At 41.5% G+C, this 17,455-nt stretch overlaps 1 protein-coding gene across 1 annotated transcript in view; it reads right to left on the bottom strand.

The window, feature by feature from the left end:
• The window catches only part of CALY (calcyon neuron specific vesicular protein), a 33,730-nt gene that overhangs the window by 5,543 nt on the left and 10,732 nt on the right, over positions 1–17,455 (bottom strand). Inside the window, exon 3 of the mRNA XM_027846312.1 lies at positions 7,876–7,989. Coding sequence (XP_027702113.1) covers positions 7,876–7,989 — 114 coding nt within the window. The remainder of the gene's footprint in view (positions 1–7,875; positions 7,990–17,455) is intronic.

Here is a 17,455-nt window from a genome sequence, read left to right as displayed (position 1 = left end):
CATTTATTACAAGAACACGCATATTACAGCTGTATCATAAACCAAAAAAAAAAAAAACATATAGCCTGTCAACAGTTTCCACAGCAATGGTCCCAAAAGAAATAGCTAACGTACAGTGTTGGGGAATGTCTCTCTTTTTATAACAGGAACAAATGAGCAGGGTTATTTTCTGTGCTGTTTAGAACCTTAAGCTTCTCTCACAACAGAGGACATCTGCCTTGGCAGCTGCAATTAGAAGTATTTCTAAAATGGATGCTTGCAAGTTGTAATTTTGTCAATGGAATCCCAGTTTCCTACTTACTTACAATATGTACAGATTTTCTAACATCCGTTGCCAGGCTGGGCTCCATAGCTCTCCCTACCCCTTTATATCCCCACTAACAATTTTGTCATCTCCTCCTGATTTACCTTTATGTTAATTTGTGTCATTTTATCTAATTTTTCATCTGACTTTGAAACACCTAGGCATGTATGTGTATATCCATAAGTTAAAGACTGTATCTGAGTTCTGGCAATAAGACAAGGTTGTGTAATTGATAGAGATCTGTCCTTAAAAGACACTTAGTTTATACAAAGAAAATCTCAGGTAACTGGGTCCCAATTAATTGGAATATTCATATTTAATTGGAATTTCCAACCTCTGCCCTGCTCTACACATTTTTATAGGAAAAAGAGAATTACAACAAAGTAACCTGATACCAGGGACCTCTTCCACTAAAACCTTATTCAGATGACTCAATGGTGTGTGGATGTGTAATCCTAAGTTCTTGAAAACTCTGATGAAGGGTTTCCAGCTCTATCAACCCCTACTCAAGATGATAAGGCTTTAAGCATGGGCCTACTCATGGATTGGTATCTGAGAACAAGCCTAGCTATGTGTAGAGAAGCTTATCCCCAGAAGATGGACGCTAATGTAAATAATTTTAGCTGTAACAACTCAGGGAAACTGTGTCTGAAGTCATGGAGGGGTGCTTTTTCAGTGGAAAGATTGTTCACATTGGAAACATCATGAATCTTTTGAAGCATCATGAATTTAGGGGAGGAGACTAGACTTATAATTTCATTGGCATAGGGAACTTTTTGATTGACGCCAATGCATGTTGGCAGTTAGATGGCTTATTAGGTAGAGCACTGGGCCTGGACTCAAGGAGTCCTGTGCTCAGATCTAGCCTCAAACATTTACTACTGTGATCCTAGGCAAGCCATTTAACCTGACTGCCTCCGTTTCCTAATCTGTAAAATGAGGATAATAATAGCACCTACCTTGCAGGGTTGTGAGGATCCAATGAGATAGTATCTATCAAGGGCTTAGCACAGTGCTGGGCACATAGTAGACTCTCAATCATTCAATTAATCAATCAAGGTGTAGACAAGGTTTAAAGTTTAAAATGCTTCAAGATACTTGACAAAACCAGATGATGAAAAGAAATAAGATTAATTGGAAGGATTAGACACACTTCAGGTTTAGGTATGTCAGAGAAGGAATTCAAGGAAGAAAAGCAGGCCAGTTATGCGAGCACTTTGAAGAACCAGACCCTTGGGCCTATCACCAATGTGCAAGATGGCGTGGAAAGGGGGATCCCAGAAGGATTACTGATTTTAAAGAAATGCTTACCAACAGAAGAAAGGCCTATTAATGAAGAATGAATGCTGAAGTGTGGCATAATATTGCAAGAACCATATCAAGAGTACTAAAGCTCAGAATGAGCTATGTCAAGGAAAAGGTTATGTTAGGACCATCCTCCAGGGAGTACATATAGCAGAGAGAATACATCTTCTCTACACTTACTTTACTTCTTTTTGAGTCTGATAAGGAGAACAATCTTTGGATTGGAAAGGACAGAGCCAACATCGCAAATAGGAACCCGGAACCCTAAATAAATAGGGAGATAATAAGATGCTATCTAGAAATCTGCAATGAGCTGAGTGACTTGCCCCAGCTTCAGGAAACATGCTAGGTTACAAATGGACCTGGTGAATGTGGTTGCTTAACTAATGTTAGTGATCTTTGAAAGATCTTGGAGAATGGCAAATGTCCTAAATTTTAAGTACTTTCCAAGGATCGGTTTTCTCATTCTTACCTTCCCCTGTACCCACCCCACCCACCTGAACAGGATCACAGAAAGCTAAATCTGGGAGGAATCTTAGAGATCATTTAGTCTCATTCCCTCATTATACAAATGAGGAAACTGAGGTTCAAAGAATCATAAAGTCAATAGGGTCAGAATAAAGCATGGCCTAGGTCTAAGTTTGCTTTTCCCTCCCACTACTCCATAGCTACTCCACTTTTTAAAGAGGAGATTTGCCAAGATGTTCCTGGCTGACCACCAATTTTAGTAGAGGCTGAATGAGCCTTCTCAGTCACCTTCAACATTACCTGTACCCCTTAATCACAATTTGTGTAGTACAGATTTTGTACCCATTTTACAGATTAGGAAACTTTGACATAGAATACCTAAGTGACTTGTCTGTAATCACACAAGTAGCTAGTGATAGAACTGTTGTACAGCGCATAGGCAGCTGGGTGACTCAATGGATAGAGAGCAGGGCCTAGAATCAGGAAGACTTGAGGCAAACTTCTTCAAGCACTCTGCAACACTCCCCACACCAAATGGTCTATTTCTGCATTGGAGGTATATGTAGTTTGCAAACATAAAATGGTGAACAGTCATTGTCATGCCCTATCTGCCATTATACATACAGGTAGACAGTGGGAGATAATGAAAAGAGTAACTGGCCCAGGGGGAGGAAGGTTACTTAAAACCTGGTCTATAGGCCTAGCTCTGCCACTGAACCTCTGCATAAACTTGGACAAGCCATTTCTCCTTTTTGACCCCCACTGTTCTCATCTGTGACATGAAGAAGCTGGTCTCTGATCTCTAAGACTCTAGCTCCAGTATTTTGTGATTCCATGACCTTAAGGGGAGCATTCACTGAAACTTTACTCTTTTTGGTTTAGTGTGCCACATTTAACATGCAAGACACTCTCAAAGCCCCCGGAAATCTCCAAAATCTCTGCTTTGGACCATTAGAGCTGTTGGAGTCATTCAATTTGCAACTTCATTCCTGCTTTATCTCCATTTATTGCAGAAACCTGATTAACAAAAGCTAACCGAGGATAAAGAAACATATCAGAAATGGGTACTGAGAAGGGAGGCGGGGGAAGAGGGAAGGGCCAGGGGAAGAGTTGAACAAGGGAGAGCCAGGCTCTCTCTAGCTCCGGACAATCAGCTTTATGTATCACCAAGTAAATCTTCAGCCTTCAAAAGGGCAGAAAGCTCCCTGGGATCCCAATGCATCGATACGAGAGAAAGATGCCTGAAGCCCAAGCAAGAAGAATTTGAAAGGGAAATGTCTTCTCTCACCCAGTACAGTCCCATTGCCAGACTCCTCCAGAATCCCACATGGGAAGCCCAGTGTGTCCTCTATATGTCCTATGATTTTGCTCAGTTTATTTTTAAACAGGCCAAGGAAGACAGCTTCCAAAACCCCACATGGGCCTTGAGTCTCCATTTAAAGCATCAGTAAAGTCCCCAGATAGTGTGTCCCAGTATACTCTGCATTTTGTTTCATCCTAGTTCTCCCAGGTGTGTTATCAGACTGGAGAATTTCTCCTCTTCCTCTGAATGTTTGCCAGATGGCAAAGCGTGGATTTAGCATGGGGGTAGGGGAGGGAGAGGATGGGGTTGGAACAGAGATTAAAGGGATAGAAGGAAATTAACGGTGGAGGAAGAGGTTTAAGTGCACCCTAAAACAAACCCCAAAAAGGACCACATTTAATCCCATTACTCTCCCACTCCCAACAGCCATTGGTTTTAATCTGAACTCCCTTCCTTTGTACATCCCCTGTTTCTGTCTCAGGTTTTAATTCTTCCCAGCTTCAAGTGGTAGGGAGGAGATTTGCTAAGATGTTCCTGGCTAGACCACCAATTTTAGTAGAGGTTGAATGAGCCTTCTCATTCACCTTCAACATTATCTGTACCACTTAGTCACAATTTGTGTAGTACAGATATCGTACCAATTTTACAGATTAGGAAACTTTGACATAGAATAGCTAAATGACTTGTCTGTAATCACACAAGAAATAATTGACAGAACTATTGTACAGTGCATAGACAGTTAAGTGATTCAGTGGATAGAGAGCTGGGCCTGGAATCAGAAAGTTTTGAGTTCAAATCTGGCCTCAGCTGTGTGACCCTGGGCAAGTCACTTAACCTTTTTTTGCCTTAATCTTCTGAAGAAGGAAATGGTAAACCATTTCAGTATCTTTACCAAGAAAACCCCATAACGGGATCACAAAGAGTTAAACACAATTGATTGATTGAACAATAACATTGTACAGTGAAAAGAAGATTGGTTTTGTAGTCAAAGGATCTGAGGTCAAATTCAGGCTCTGCAACCAACCTGTGTGATTTGGGACATTCCATTTATCCTGTCTAGGCTTCAGCATTCTCAAATGTAAAAGTAAGAGAGGTGAACTAGATGACCTCTTGAGATCCTTCTGGCTATAAGCTTATGATTCTCTCTCTGATGCCCTTGCAAGGCTCCTTCCACTATGTCCCAACATCCCTTTGGAAGTTGCAAGTAAAAGAGGGAAACTGAGGCCTAGAAAGGCAATATTAGTTTTTTGAGCTCAGTTTTTCTGTCTGCAAAGCAGAGGATGCTATCCTTTTATAGCACAACAAGTGACAACGTTTCAAAGCATGAGGAACTACTAGGAAATTAAGAGAAAGATGTGGCGTTACTGTCCCCAAAGGAGATTCTCTGAACAAAAAGAAAGGAGTTTAGGCCCAAATCGCTAAGCTGGAGGGGATGGGAATTTGCCCAAACAAGACTAGTCCTTTTGAAATTCACTTAAACTCAAGGATGTTATTCAAGACGTGGAGTTAATGGAGAGAGAAGGAGGGAATGAAATCCGAAAATTAAATCCCTTGATAAAATACATTCATTTCTGACCACCTGTTACAAAGCCTCTTGAGTTTTCTAAAAGGTTAAAACACACAGGAGTGAAGGGAATCAAGTCATTCCCTGTTCTGTCTTCTTGCACTTCATCACAAAACTGCTTATTGTTTGATTGATCAGAGAAACATTTATTAAGCACCTTCTATATACAAAGAACTATGCTAAATGCTATAGAAGAGGAAGGTGAGGTAGAGAGAACTACTTAAGCTTCCCTAAGGTTGTACGTGGATCACAACAAAGTGTGCTAAGTCTTCTCAAAAAGGTGAAAGTACTAGATCATCTTACTTGTCTCCTGAGAAATCTGTATAAGAAGGGCCAAAAAGCCTCTTGATGAAGGTGAAAGAAGAGACTGTAAAAGCTGGCTTGAAGTTTAACATCAAAAAACACTAAGGTCTTGGCAACTGGTCCCATTACTTCATGGCAAATAGTGGGAGAAGAAATGGAAGTGGGGTCAGCTTTTATATTCTTGGGCTCAAAAATCACTGCAGATGGAGACTGCAGACATGAAATTAAAAGACACTTGCTCCTTGGAAGGAAAGCTATGGCAAATCTGGATAGCATACTAATGAGCAGAGACATCACCTTGCTGACAAAGGTCCATACAGTCAAAGCTATGGTTTTTCCAGTAGCAATTTATGGCTGTGAAATTTGGACTGTGGGGAAAGCTGAGTGGTGCAGAATCGATGCTTTTGAATTGTGGTACTGGGGAAGACTTTTGAAAGTCCCTTGGACAGCAAGATCAAATTAGTCAATATTTAAGAAAATTAATTCAGATTGTTCACTGGGAGGTCAAATACTGAAGCTGATGTTTAAATGCTTTGATTCACTGGAAAAGACCCTGATGTTGGGAAAGACTGAAAGCAAAAGGAAAAGGATGGCAGAGGATGAGTTGAATGGATAGTGTCACGGAAGCAATGAACATGAGCTTGGACAGTCTCGGGGAGATAGCAGAAGATAAAAGGGCCTGGTGTGCTGTGGGCCATGGGGTCATGGACAGTGGGACATGTCTGAATGACTGAACAACAATAACCATAAGTTTGTACCTCTTCCAGTTGCCTTTCAATTAGAATAGCTCCCACATCTGCAGAGCTTAGTGCTTACAGAACACATTTGTGACAAAATCTCTAGAAGGTCTGGAGTGAAAATGTCATTATCCCCATTTTGCAGGTGAGAAAGCTGAGGTTCAGAGAGGTCAGTGAATGATCCAGGGTCATACACCTAGGATCAGAGTCAGAATTAAACCTCAGGTCTCCCACCTCCATTTTTTCAGACTTTTTCTTTACCACTAACTTGACATAAGAGCTCTCAGGAGACCTTAAGGGTTTAGGTTGGAGGCGGGCACAGGGAGCTAAGGGGGAAAAGGCCTTCCAAGATCTACTCTCTAGTCCTTTTTTTTTCTTTAGTGGACATAAGGATATAGGGAGAGCCTTTCTTAGTTCTGGGATTATTACTCTCTCATACACAATGAAAGATTCGCCTTAGGTTGGGAATAGCAGGAGGAAGAGGGAAATGGCAATGCCTAATGCAATACCACCTCCTACAGGAGCTTTCCCTGACTGCCTTTGTTGGAAGTACTAATCAGATCATCTGGTCTCAAAATACTTTATATTCCTCTAATGCACTGATATTCTAATTTATTAGATATTATTAGATAATAATAAATTATTAAATATTACTTTTATCTACATCCTTAATTTATGGAGGCTATCATCTAGGAAGGGGATAAGGACAAGAATAGTGACAGAATGTATGGTCCATAAGGATGGGTGCCTTTCGTTTTTTGACTTTGTAGCTTCAGTGCCTGGTGCTCCGGCTGACACATAGTAGGAGCTTAGTAAATGCTTGTTGATTGATTTGTATTTTTTATCTTCATATTCCCCCCCCCCGCCATAACATTGCACATGATGGGTACTTAAATATTTTTCAGATTTGTTGGGTGACTGGGCAAGTCATTCAGTCTCTCCTGGCCTCAGTTTCTTCATCTGTTAAATGGGGATAATAATAACACCTGCCTCACAGGGCTGTTGTGAGGACCAAATGAGTGATTTCTGTGAAGTGCTTCACAAATGAAAGAGGCTATAAAAATGCCTTCTTCTTGCTGTTGTCATAGAAAAGCAGCATGATAGAATACTGGACTTTGTTTGAACCTAAGCCAAGAAGACCTGAGTTCATATCCTTACTAGCTTACTGATACTTACTAGCTGTGCGAACATGGCGAACTCTTTTAACCAAAGAGTCCCAGTTTGTTGTTTTTTCAGTCATGTCTGACTCTTCATGACCTTGCATGGGGTTTTCTTGGCAAAAACACTGGAGTGGTTTGCCATTTCCTTCTCCAGCTCATTTTACAGATGAGAAAACTGAGGCAGACAGGGTTAAGTGACTTGCCAAGGGTCACGCAGCTAATAAGTGTCTGAGGCCAGATTTGAACTCAGGTTTTCCTGGCTGCAGGCCCAGTACTCTATCCACTACACCATCTAGCTGTTCCAGCTTCCCCATCTCTGAAAAGGACTTAATTTTAATATTTATCTTACAGGGTTGTAGTGAAAGTCAAATGAACTAATGTACATAAAGTGCCATGTAAATGTCAGCTATTATTAAATCCATTTTATTAATATGTTTAAATGTTAATGTTATAAATTCTAATAATATATTATAATATTATAAAAATAACATATTAATATTAAATCCAAGAAATTGCAGAGTTGGTTAAAATTATTAACCTTTCTCTTCATAAAATCTCTTGCAGTTGGCTCCACTCAATAGTTGGTCATCAATAGCAAAGAATCCCCACCCTCTTTCAACATGTATGAACAATTTTTTGAAGTAAAATGTTCTCTAAGAGACAGGAAGTTGGGGCTCCCTTCCTGCAAGAGGTGCTTTCAAAGTATAGGCAATGCAGTGATATCACCATACCTTAAACACAAAGCCCTCTGGGCAGCTTAACTGGTCATACCAGAGAGCCTTGTACATGACCAGCATGAGGAGACAGGCCAGGAACGCCATCGTGATGAGAATGAGTCCTGTCAACTAGAAAGAGAAAGGGAGAAAAGGAGGAGAGAAGAAAGAAAATGAGTGAGCTCCATTTAATAAATCAAAATAGCATAATAGAAAGAGAAATGCTGATAAAGGTAAGGGTTGGGTTGGTTGAATAAACTTGTCAACATCTCACCCACTTAAAATAAGTGATGAGATGCCCTGATACCTTAACAAGGGGGAAAATAAGTCTCAAATAACCAAACACTAGATTTAGTGGAGAATGACTTCAGACATGCTGGAGTGAGATTGACAGGAAAAGTCTTCAGATTGGCAGAGGAAAATTAGTCATGCTTTTTGAGTCATCTATAAAGTAGAAGATGAGTTTAGGACCCAGTTTAAATGAGCATCTTGCCAAGATTCCTGTAAGAGGCAAATAAAAAGAGAGCGTTCCAGCTAAATTCCAGCTAAACTGGGGTGGGGGTTGGGATGAGGAGCACTTTGGCTTTGGCCTCGGTCTGCCTGAGCTGCAGGAGAATCTTGTGATTTTTGAAGGATTTCCAGGACTTCCCATCTTCCCACTGTCATCCTAGCTGTGTCCCCATAGTAGCTTAACCATCAAGTCTGCCTTGGGATTTCAAGGAGACTGAATGTAGTAGATTCATAGCTCTACAAAAATTCAGGTGAAGAAACAAAACCATTTCTAAGGGCAAATTTCTTAAGAAGCTCATGAAAAGGAGAAAAGGACTTTCAACAATGAGAACAAGTTACCCCTTTGAAACGTGTTCTCTCTAATCTTGAGCCCACTTTCCTCTGTACTCTGAAACTGTTGGAAAATTTGTCACAAAAAATTTGGGGAGGGGAAATGTTTTGTACCAACTACTGGCTTCCTTGCTCTCCCTCAGCTGTGGTCCTGTCTCCCAACTCTCTGACTTCACATTGGCTATTCCCTGTGCCTGGAATGGTCTACCCCCTTACCTCTGCTTCTCAGTTTCCCTGGCTTCCTCCAAGACTCAGTTCAGATCCTACCTTCTCCAAGAGGGTGATCCCGGTCTTTAGCGAATGCTCCTTTCTAAAAGCAGCTTAAATCTGGTTAGGATTCTCAAGTAATAATTATGTCAGGAAGCACACTGGTGGGGGGCTCATGGGCTGTAGCACTAGGAAAAATAGTCTTCCTGACCTCAGGAGTATACTTTCAACTGAGCTCTTGGGACCCAACTGATCAGGATAGAAGATGGAATACTTGCCTCAGAACATGTTACATAAATACGAAAGCATCACTACTGTAGTGGGTCAGCATCATATAATGAAGAGATAGAGAGAACACTGGGATTGGAACCCAAAGGCCTGAACTAGAAATCGGTTGTCACTTATTAGCTGTGTGACTTTGAGCAAATCATTTATTGTCTCTGGTCCTCAGTTTCCCTACCTGAAAAATGGTTAGTAGGAAGGATTTGACTAGATCAGGCCAGTACAACATACAACCTGTGGGCTGCGGCCTATTTTACATCCTCTGCATTTTTTGTGGGCCACCCAAAATCCTTTGGTGGGCCACAAGCAGCACGCAGGCCACATGTTGTGCAGGCCTGGACTAGATGATACATAAGTCTTCTCCCTGTAGAGCTTTGGAACCTCGTTTTGCTGTTCTTTTTGGAAATCAATAGTTTGGAACACCCTGTCTTATTACAGCTCTTGAACTAGCCTTCCAGACAGGGGAATTCCCATCAATAATCAACAAGTGAGTCAACAAGAATTTATTAAAGGCTTACTACATGCCCGACACTGTGCTAAGCAATGAGGATACAAAGAGAGGCAAAAAACACTAGCACCGAGCTATTTGCCTTCAAGCAGCTCACGTTGTAATGGAGGAAACAAAGTATAAGTAACTAGGTATTTAGGAGATGTATTAAGAGTAAAAGAAGGTAATCTGAAAAAGGAAGGCACTAGCACCTGGGAGAGACCAAGAAAAGGTAAGATCTGACCTGAGCCTTGGAGGAAGCTAGGAGAACCAAGAAACAGAAGTCAGGGGGCAGATCATTGCAGGCATGGGGACCAGCCAGTGAAAAGTCAGAGAACTGGGAGATGAAGGCTTCAGATGTGTCTGAAGGACAGCAAGGAAGTCAGTGTAGCTGACTATAAGGTATGAGAAGGTTGGAAAGGTAGGAAGGGGCCAAGTTTGGAGAGGATTTAAATGCCGGAGGACTTTATAGTCAATCCTAGAAGTGACAGAGACACACAGAAATCTGGCCTTCTGGAGTAGGGGGTTGGCTGTTCATCCAAGGGTCCTTGTTTGTTGGCATGTAATAATGGAGTGGCTAGATTTTAGTTAAGACATCCTCTCTTTGTATGACCGGGCACAAGCCATTTACCATTCTTGGATGCCAGTTTTCTCATCTATGTAATAAGGGGGTTGAATTAAATGGCCTTAAAAACTCTTCCAGTTTGACAGTCAAAAGATCTAATCTAATGGTTTTTTTTTAACTAGAACTCTGATTTCTTTGGTACTGGGAATACCATCAGAAAACTTCTGCCAATGCAGATGGGCACCTTGTCTGCAACCTGGGAAAGTTGTCGGGGGCATTTAGTTGAGTGAGTTACTCTGGGTCTCATAGAGCCAGGACATGTTAGAGACTGGACTTGAACCTAAGTGTTCTGACACTGAGGACAGCCCTCTGTTATGCTTAGATGCCTCTCATTCTATTGCTTTAAAAAGGAAAAGAAAATGGAGATTCACTATAAGACATGTCATTAAGAGATACAACTATTTTAAACAGATGCATTCAACTGGGTTTCTTTTTAATCCTTCTCAATTCAAACTTTTTAAGCACCTTAAAATAGAATAAGTTGCTTCATAAGATAGTGAGTTCCCCCGCACTGGAGGCCATCAAGGGGAGGCTGCATGATGACCCCTCAAAGCTGGTGCAGTGGGCATGCCTGTGCAGACACAGATTAGATTAAATGACCATCAGTACAAGCCTTACACAGTCCTCTCCATAGGACCTTGCCATCATTCTGGCAGTGTGTCCTACAGAGGCAAACTTTTGTGTGTAAACAAGATTTATAAGGCAAACAATCCTCCTCAAAGCTCAGCAACTAGAGAACCCTAAGGTTCAAAACAACTTTGAGGGGCCATTTTGTTTTGTTTTTGTTTCCAAATTAAGGCAGCGGGCTGTAATGGGGGGGGAGGGTAAATCGCTGAACTGGGACTTCTGGAGACCTGAATTCTAGCTCCATTATCTAGCTATGTGATTTTGAGTAAGTCAGTTCCCTCTCTGGGCAGCTGTCCTCACCTCTATACGATGAGGAGCTTTAAGAGAGTAGGGTCTTCTAAAGCAGAGGCTGGGCAGCTGGGTAGTACAGTGGATAGAATGTCAGGCCCAGAGGCAGGAAGACTCCTCTTCCTGAGTTCAAATGTGGCTTTAGACACATACTAGCTGTGTGACCCTGGGCAAGTCACTTAACCTTGTTTGCCTCTGGTTCCTCATCTGTAAAATGAACTGGAGAAGGAAATGGCAGACCAGTCTAGTATCTCTGCCAAGAAAATCCCTGAATCTGACACAAGTCAACAACAGAAGTAGGGTTGTCAAAGTCGCTGTCTGAATGTAGCCCTCAATGCTGTTGAGTGTGCTCAGAACCAGAATAACATGTAACTGAGAAATTTAACAAAAGAAACAGAAATGCAATAAATAATGTTACTTTGTGGTCTTCTAAGTTGATAAGTGGAGGCAGGGAACGGTTTCCACTTAAATTCAACACCGCTACTCTACAAGTCAAGAAGACTTGAGTTCAAATGTAGCCTCAGACACTAGCTGTGTGACCCTGGGCAAGTCACTTAACCTCTGCCTTCCTCGGTTTCCTCAATTGTAAAATGGAGATATTCCCAGGGTTATTGTGAGGATAAAATGAGATGAAATGGTTAGCACAGTGTAGAGTAGCCTCCTATTGAACACTTGATCCTTCCTTCCTTCTAAACTCCCTTCCAGCTGACACTCTCTGGCTCAAATTTTAAGTGCATGTGCCCACACGTAGTTTTCCAAATAAATAGATTAATCTGAGAATGGAAGGTACATGTTAAAACGACCTTGTTCTTTCGATAGTAAATGGAATTTATTTGAAGAGGAAATTTTTATTTTTAATTTTTCCATTATTTACTTATTTTAACATTATTTTTTTAAATTTTGGGTTCCAAATTCTCTCCCTCCTTCCAGCCCCTATACCACACATTGAGAATGCAAGAAATGTGATATCAATTAGACATGAGAAGTCATGCAAAACAGGTTTTCACATTAGCCATCTTGCAAAAAAAGAAAAGCTAGAAAAATAAAGTGAAAAAAAAAAAGTGTGCTTCAATCTGCACTTAGAGTTCATCAGTTCTTAAATAGGAAAATTTTAGCAGCCTCTTCCAAGGTTGGGACTTTGATCTGCATATTAATGTGTGGATGGAGTAAGGAAAGAGCCTGGAGTAAGGAAAGAGCCTAGACCCGGAAAGGCTGTGGCATGCTGGATCCTTCCTTGTTGAGCAACATGTGATCATGCGTTTAGATTTGATATTGTAAAGCTTCTGAAGTATCAACTCAGAGGCCTTGGGTTCAAATCCCAGTCACTACCTGCATAACTTTGGCCAGTCTCTTCACCTCTCTTGGCCTTAGTTTCCTTAACTGTAAAAGTGGCCTTTAAGGTTTCTTCTGTTTCTAAATCTAAGCTCTCATGATCCTACTATGCTGGGAAAAGGGAGGACTGACTGACTTCATCTGGCATGAAGTTTATTCATAGACTGATGTTCCTGATCCTAGTTCAAACCAAAATAGGGGCCTCATGGCATGGCCTTTCTCACAATTCTCATCTTGTCAAAAAGTGGGAGTTCAGATATTTGTATGACCCTAAGCAAGTCATTTAACCTCTATGTGTCTCAGTTTCCTCATCTGTAAAACAAAGAAGTTAGACTCCATGGCATCTAAGATACTCTCCAACTCTAAATTTATTTTCTTTAGATCCTATAAAACTCAGACAGTATGTGAAGCTTAAGTGAAGAGGTAGATTAAATATGGTCATGGACACTAGCCTGGGGTGGGCAGGGCAGGTTGGGAAGAGCATTAGGCTTAGGGATCAGAGGTCACCATTGAATCTTCAAGCTGGAAGGAACCATAGTATGCATCCATCTCAACCAGCCCCTTCATTTTGCAGATGAGAATATTGAGGTATATCAAATTAAAGCCTTTCATTTTACAGATGAAGAAACTGAGGCCCAGAAAGGGGAAATCATTCTTCTAATTTCTGATTCTAGATTTGATACAGAGTAATTCTCATCTTGGAGGGCAAAGCATATGCAATGACTGCAAGGTGCCAACCCTGCTCCTCTCAATCTTTTCCAAAGGGCTGAGCCTATGTCATTTTTGGTCATTAGAAACGTGATGGAAAGGTTCATTTGCATAGCTTTGCAGTTAGGCCAATGACCCTAGGCTCAGTTCTAAGAGTTAACGATGTCCTAATAAAATGATGATGATTTTTTAAAAAATTGTATCATCTATTCCCTTTTAACCCAGACGGAATTCCCAAGCCAATCTTTGGACTTGATTAAGAAACTCCTCTTGGCAGTCTTGAACTCCTACTTCATACCCTGGAAACTGAAATACCACTGAGGCCTTTTCACGCACACTTGCTTTCAGTTGTTCTGCAGAAGTCTGATGAACAAAGAGCTCTAACAGGATATTGAGTATAATGATGAAACAATATCTCATCATTTCTCCATTCATGTCCAATGATGCATCAAAGGGCTTGTCTGCTCTATGATCATGGCACGATGGAAAAAGCATTGGCTATGGAGTCAAAGATCTAGGTTCAGGTCCCCGCTGTGATACTTTCTACCTGTGCGATCTTGGGCAAATCATTTAGCTTCCCTGGGTCTCAGTTCCTTCATCCGTAAAATGAGCTGGTTGGATTAGATGGTTAATGAGGTCCCTTACACCTGTAGATCCATGATACTCTATCCAGTTAAGAATCAGATCACTTAGCTTTGCAGTACAAGTGATCCCCAAGGCTTGGGATTAAAGAATAAGAGAATCAGGGTCTTGGGTAAAGAGTGTCAGGAGTAGGGAGGAAGAAATTCCAAGGAGGTAGTCAGAGACTTTAGTCTTCCAGAGTGTGGCCATGCGGGACCCAGTCAGGTCCATGGTTTTTCATTGTTGTTGTTTTTTCATTATGGGGAACCTGGTTCCCTAGACTTATGATGAAGACAGAATTAATCCTAACTTCAACAGGAAGTCTAGGGAATGGAGTCCACTTGGATTAGACTCAGAGAAGTGGCTTCAAGATTCTTCCCATGACACCAGGAAAGAAGAGCAGCAAGTTTCCCAGATGATGTCAGAGAATGGTAATTTTTGTTGATGACTTTCAGTCATCTTCAGTTGTGTCTGACTCTTCATGACTCCATTTAGGTTTTCTTGGCAAAGATACTGGCATGGTTGGTCATTTCCTTCTCCAGCTCATTTTACAGATGAAGAAACTAAGACAAATGGGGTTAAATGACTTGTCTAGGGTCACACAACTAGTAAATATCTGAGGACAGAGTGGAACTCAGGAAGATGACTCTTCTTGAGTTAAATGACTTGCCCAGGGTCACCCAGCTAGTAAGTGTCTGAGGCCAGATTTGAACTCAGGAAAATAAGTCTTCCTGACTCTAGATCCAGTGCTCTATCTACTGCACCACCTAGCTGACCAACAACAGAGAACACTAGAGAGCTGATCAAAGTCTGTCCTTTTCTAAGGAGGCAGTAGCTGAGAAGTCACATAAAGACATAAACATGCATCCTTGATGGATAAACTCTAAAATTAAGGGCGGTACTTCAGGTAGGGAAATATCAAGATGAAAAGAATTCAAATCCTGCCTCAGACATTTACTAGCTGTGTGACCCTGGGCAAGTCACTTAACCTCCGTCTCTCTGAGTTTTCTCATTTGTAAAATCCGGATAATAATAGCACCTTGTGAGGATCAAATGAGATGATATTTTTGAAGTACTTTGCAAACTTTAAGACACTATATAAATGTTACTACTTATCTGTGGAAAGATGCTGTATCAGAGAGAGACAAAAACAGGTACTAACTGACTTTTATTTAATAAACATGGGCTGGTCCTTGGAAATACAAAAATAAAAATTTTCTGCCTTTAAGGAGGTTTCATTCTACTGAAGGAAAAATATGAATACAAAGTATATACAAAGTAAACACCATATAATTTGGTAAGGGGAAAAGTCTTTCCAATGGGAAAGGCAAAGGATTTCTCTAGGCCTTGGTAAAATGTGAAAGGCTTCCTGAGTTTTCATGTTTTCTTATGCAAAAAACATCAGTCCAGCTGAAGAAAGTGGGTCTGTAAATGCCTAACTCCTAAGTCAAAGAGGGATTCTCACAAGGGCTGGGAGTTTTTCCCCATAGAACCAGCAGAGAGGTAGATGTTTTTTTAAGTTAGAGGCAGAGAAGGAAAGGCGTTGGACAAAGGACATAAAACTGTCTAACACACAGAATGATCTCAGAGTAAAATGGACTGCCTCAGAGTGACTATTTACCAAGTATGACATAGGTATAATTCTTGTCTAGGTAATACTTGGATGAGAAAGCCTGTCAGACCCCTTCTTACTCAGATGTTTTATGATTCTGTGACATATCCTAACACGACATATGTAAAATTTCATGGAATTGGTAGGCAAATACAGCTTCCTCCTCAAAAGGGAAAGACAGGAAGGCACATACAAAGTACTGTGGATTTTATAACAGCCAAGGAGCTTTTGGGCTGGGTCTGAGTAATAAACTCCTCATTGTAAATATTCACAGCATTTCCCAAAGGTGGGAGATCAGGCACCTTCTCCAAAAGAGAGTAAGTATTCCAATATATGAAGAAGGAAAGGACAGACACACTGGGGAGGGCAGGGAAGAGGATGGATGGAACAGGCTTGGTGAAATATTGCTTTGGCCCTTCCAAGTCTGCCCCTCAAAGGACTCCACACAGTTTTCACTTACTGAGAAGCTCTCTTTGTTGCCAAGCTGAATCCCATAGCCCTAAATCTCCCTGAGACGAATCTGGCGAGAGCAGAAGGCCTGAATGGGGACACAGAAACCCACACATCAGGCTTCCCATGGGTAGGCGGTGAGGAGAAAGAGCTGCCCAGATGCCTGAAGGACTTTGCTGGCCCAGCTTTTCACCAACAGAGGAAGGTTCAGCATTCTTTCACTTCATCCACCCGCCATGGGCCCACTTGAGGAACATGCTATACTAGAGAGGATGGGGGAGATACCAAGATAAACAAGTTTCTTGTATATAGGGAAAAAACAATCAGTGAAAGTTTCATAGAGGAGGTAACTTTTGAACTAGACCTTGAAGAGTGTACGGGATATCAATAGACAGAGATTAGGTATACGAGGGGTGGCAGGGTAAGGTAAGCCTCAGACCAAGGGAATAAATAAAGACAGAGAAGGTGGGAAAAGCGTAGATCTTGTATGTGGGGGAGAAGGAGACACTGAGCAATCTGATTTGGCTGGAATGTAGGATGTGTGTTCCAGGATGGTTAGCCATTCAAAGGAAAGACATCAATCATGGGCAGAGAAATTATCTAACCATTTATTTTGATGTCAAGGAAATGGGGAGTCTTTGCATACTCATCTGTAACTCAACCAACCCAGTTCCTAATCTTGGCTGATAATCCTGGGCCATAGGCACAGGTGAGATTCAGGAACCAGATGGTGCCAAGCAGACAACTGATACATTTTTTTGTTCCCAAGTCTGTTTAAAGCTCATTTAGGGATTTACTTTTTCTTGCCCCCCTCCTTTTTTGCTTTCCCACCAAAGTTTCAGATGTGGGATTCAAACTCAGGGAACCTGTTCTGTTAGGGCGCTACTTCCTGCCCATGACTATAGCCTCATGCAAATGGCCCCAGTGCGGCCTTCCCTTCCCCCAATGTGTTCTTATGTGCAGGCTAGTCAGGTATGCTTTCCACAAATGCGATAGTCTGGGGAGAAAATAATATACTTGTGAGTCCAATAATTCTGAGTAACTCCGAAGAAGGCATACCTGGGTAGGAACAATTCTGGGTGTCTTGTCCTCCCTCCTTGTGGATTCAGCAATCATTTCCCATTGTGTAGTGGAAAAGAGTGAGTAGGGGTCAGCTAGGTGATGCAGTGGATAGAGCATTGGCCCTGGATTCAGGAGGACCTGAGTTCAAATCCGGCATCAGACCCATAACACTCACTAGCTATGTGACCCTGGGCAAGTCACTTAACTCTCATTGCCCAAGCATCTGGGCAGTTCTTTCTCCTCACCACCTACCCATGGAAAGCCTGATGTGTGGGTTGCTGTGTCCCCATTCAGGCATCTTGCTCTTGCCAGGCTAGTCACCTAACCTCTGTTTCTTTAGTTGCCTAATGGGGATAATAACAGCACCTACCTCACAGGGTTCATTTGAAGATGATATACTATACTATATCATACTATACTATACTATACTATACTATACTATACTATACTATACTAT

The sequence above is a fragment of the Vombatus ursinus genome, unplaced genomic scaffold (genome assembly GCF_900497805.2).
Source record: "Vombatus ursinus unplaced genomic scaffold, bare-nosed wombat genome assembly UNPS02015129.1, whole genome shotgun sequence".
NCBI lineage: Eukaryota > Metazoa > Chordata > Mammalia > Diprotodontia > Vombatidae > Vombatus > Vombatus ursinus.
Note: the sequence above shows the minus strand (reverse complement) of the source record. Positions and strands in the feature narration are given on the sequence as shown.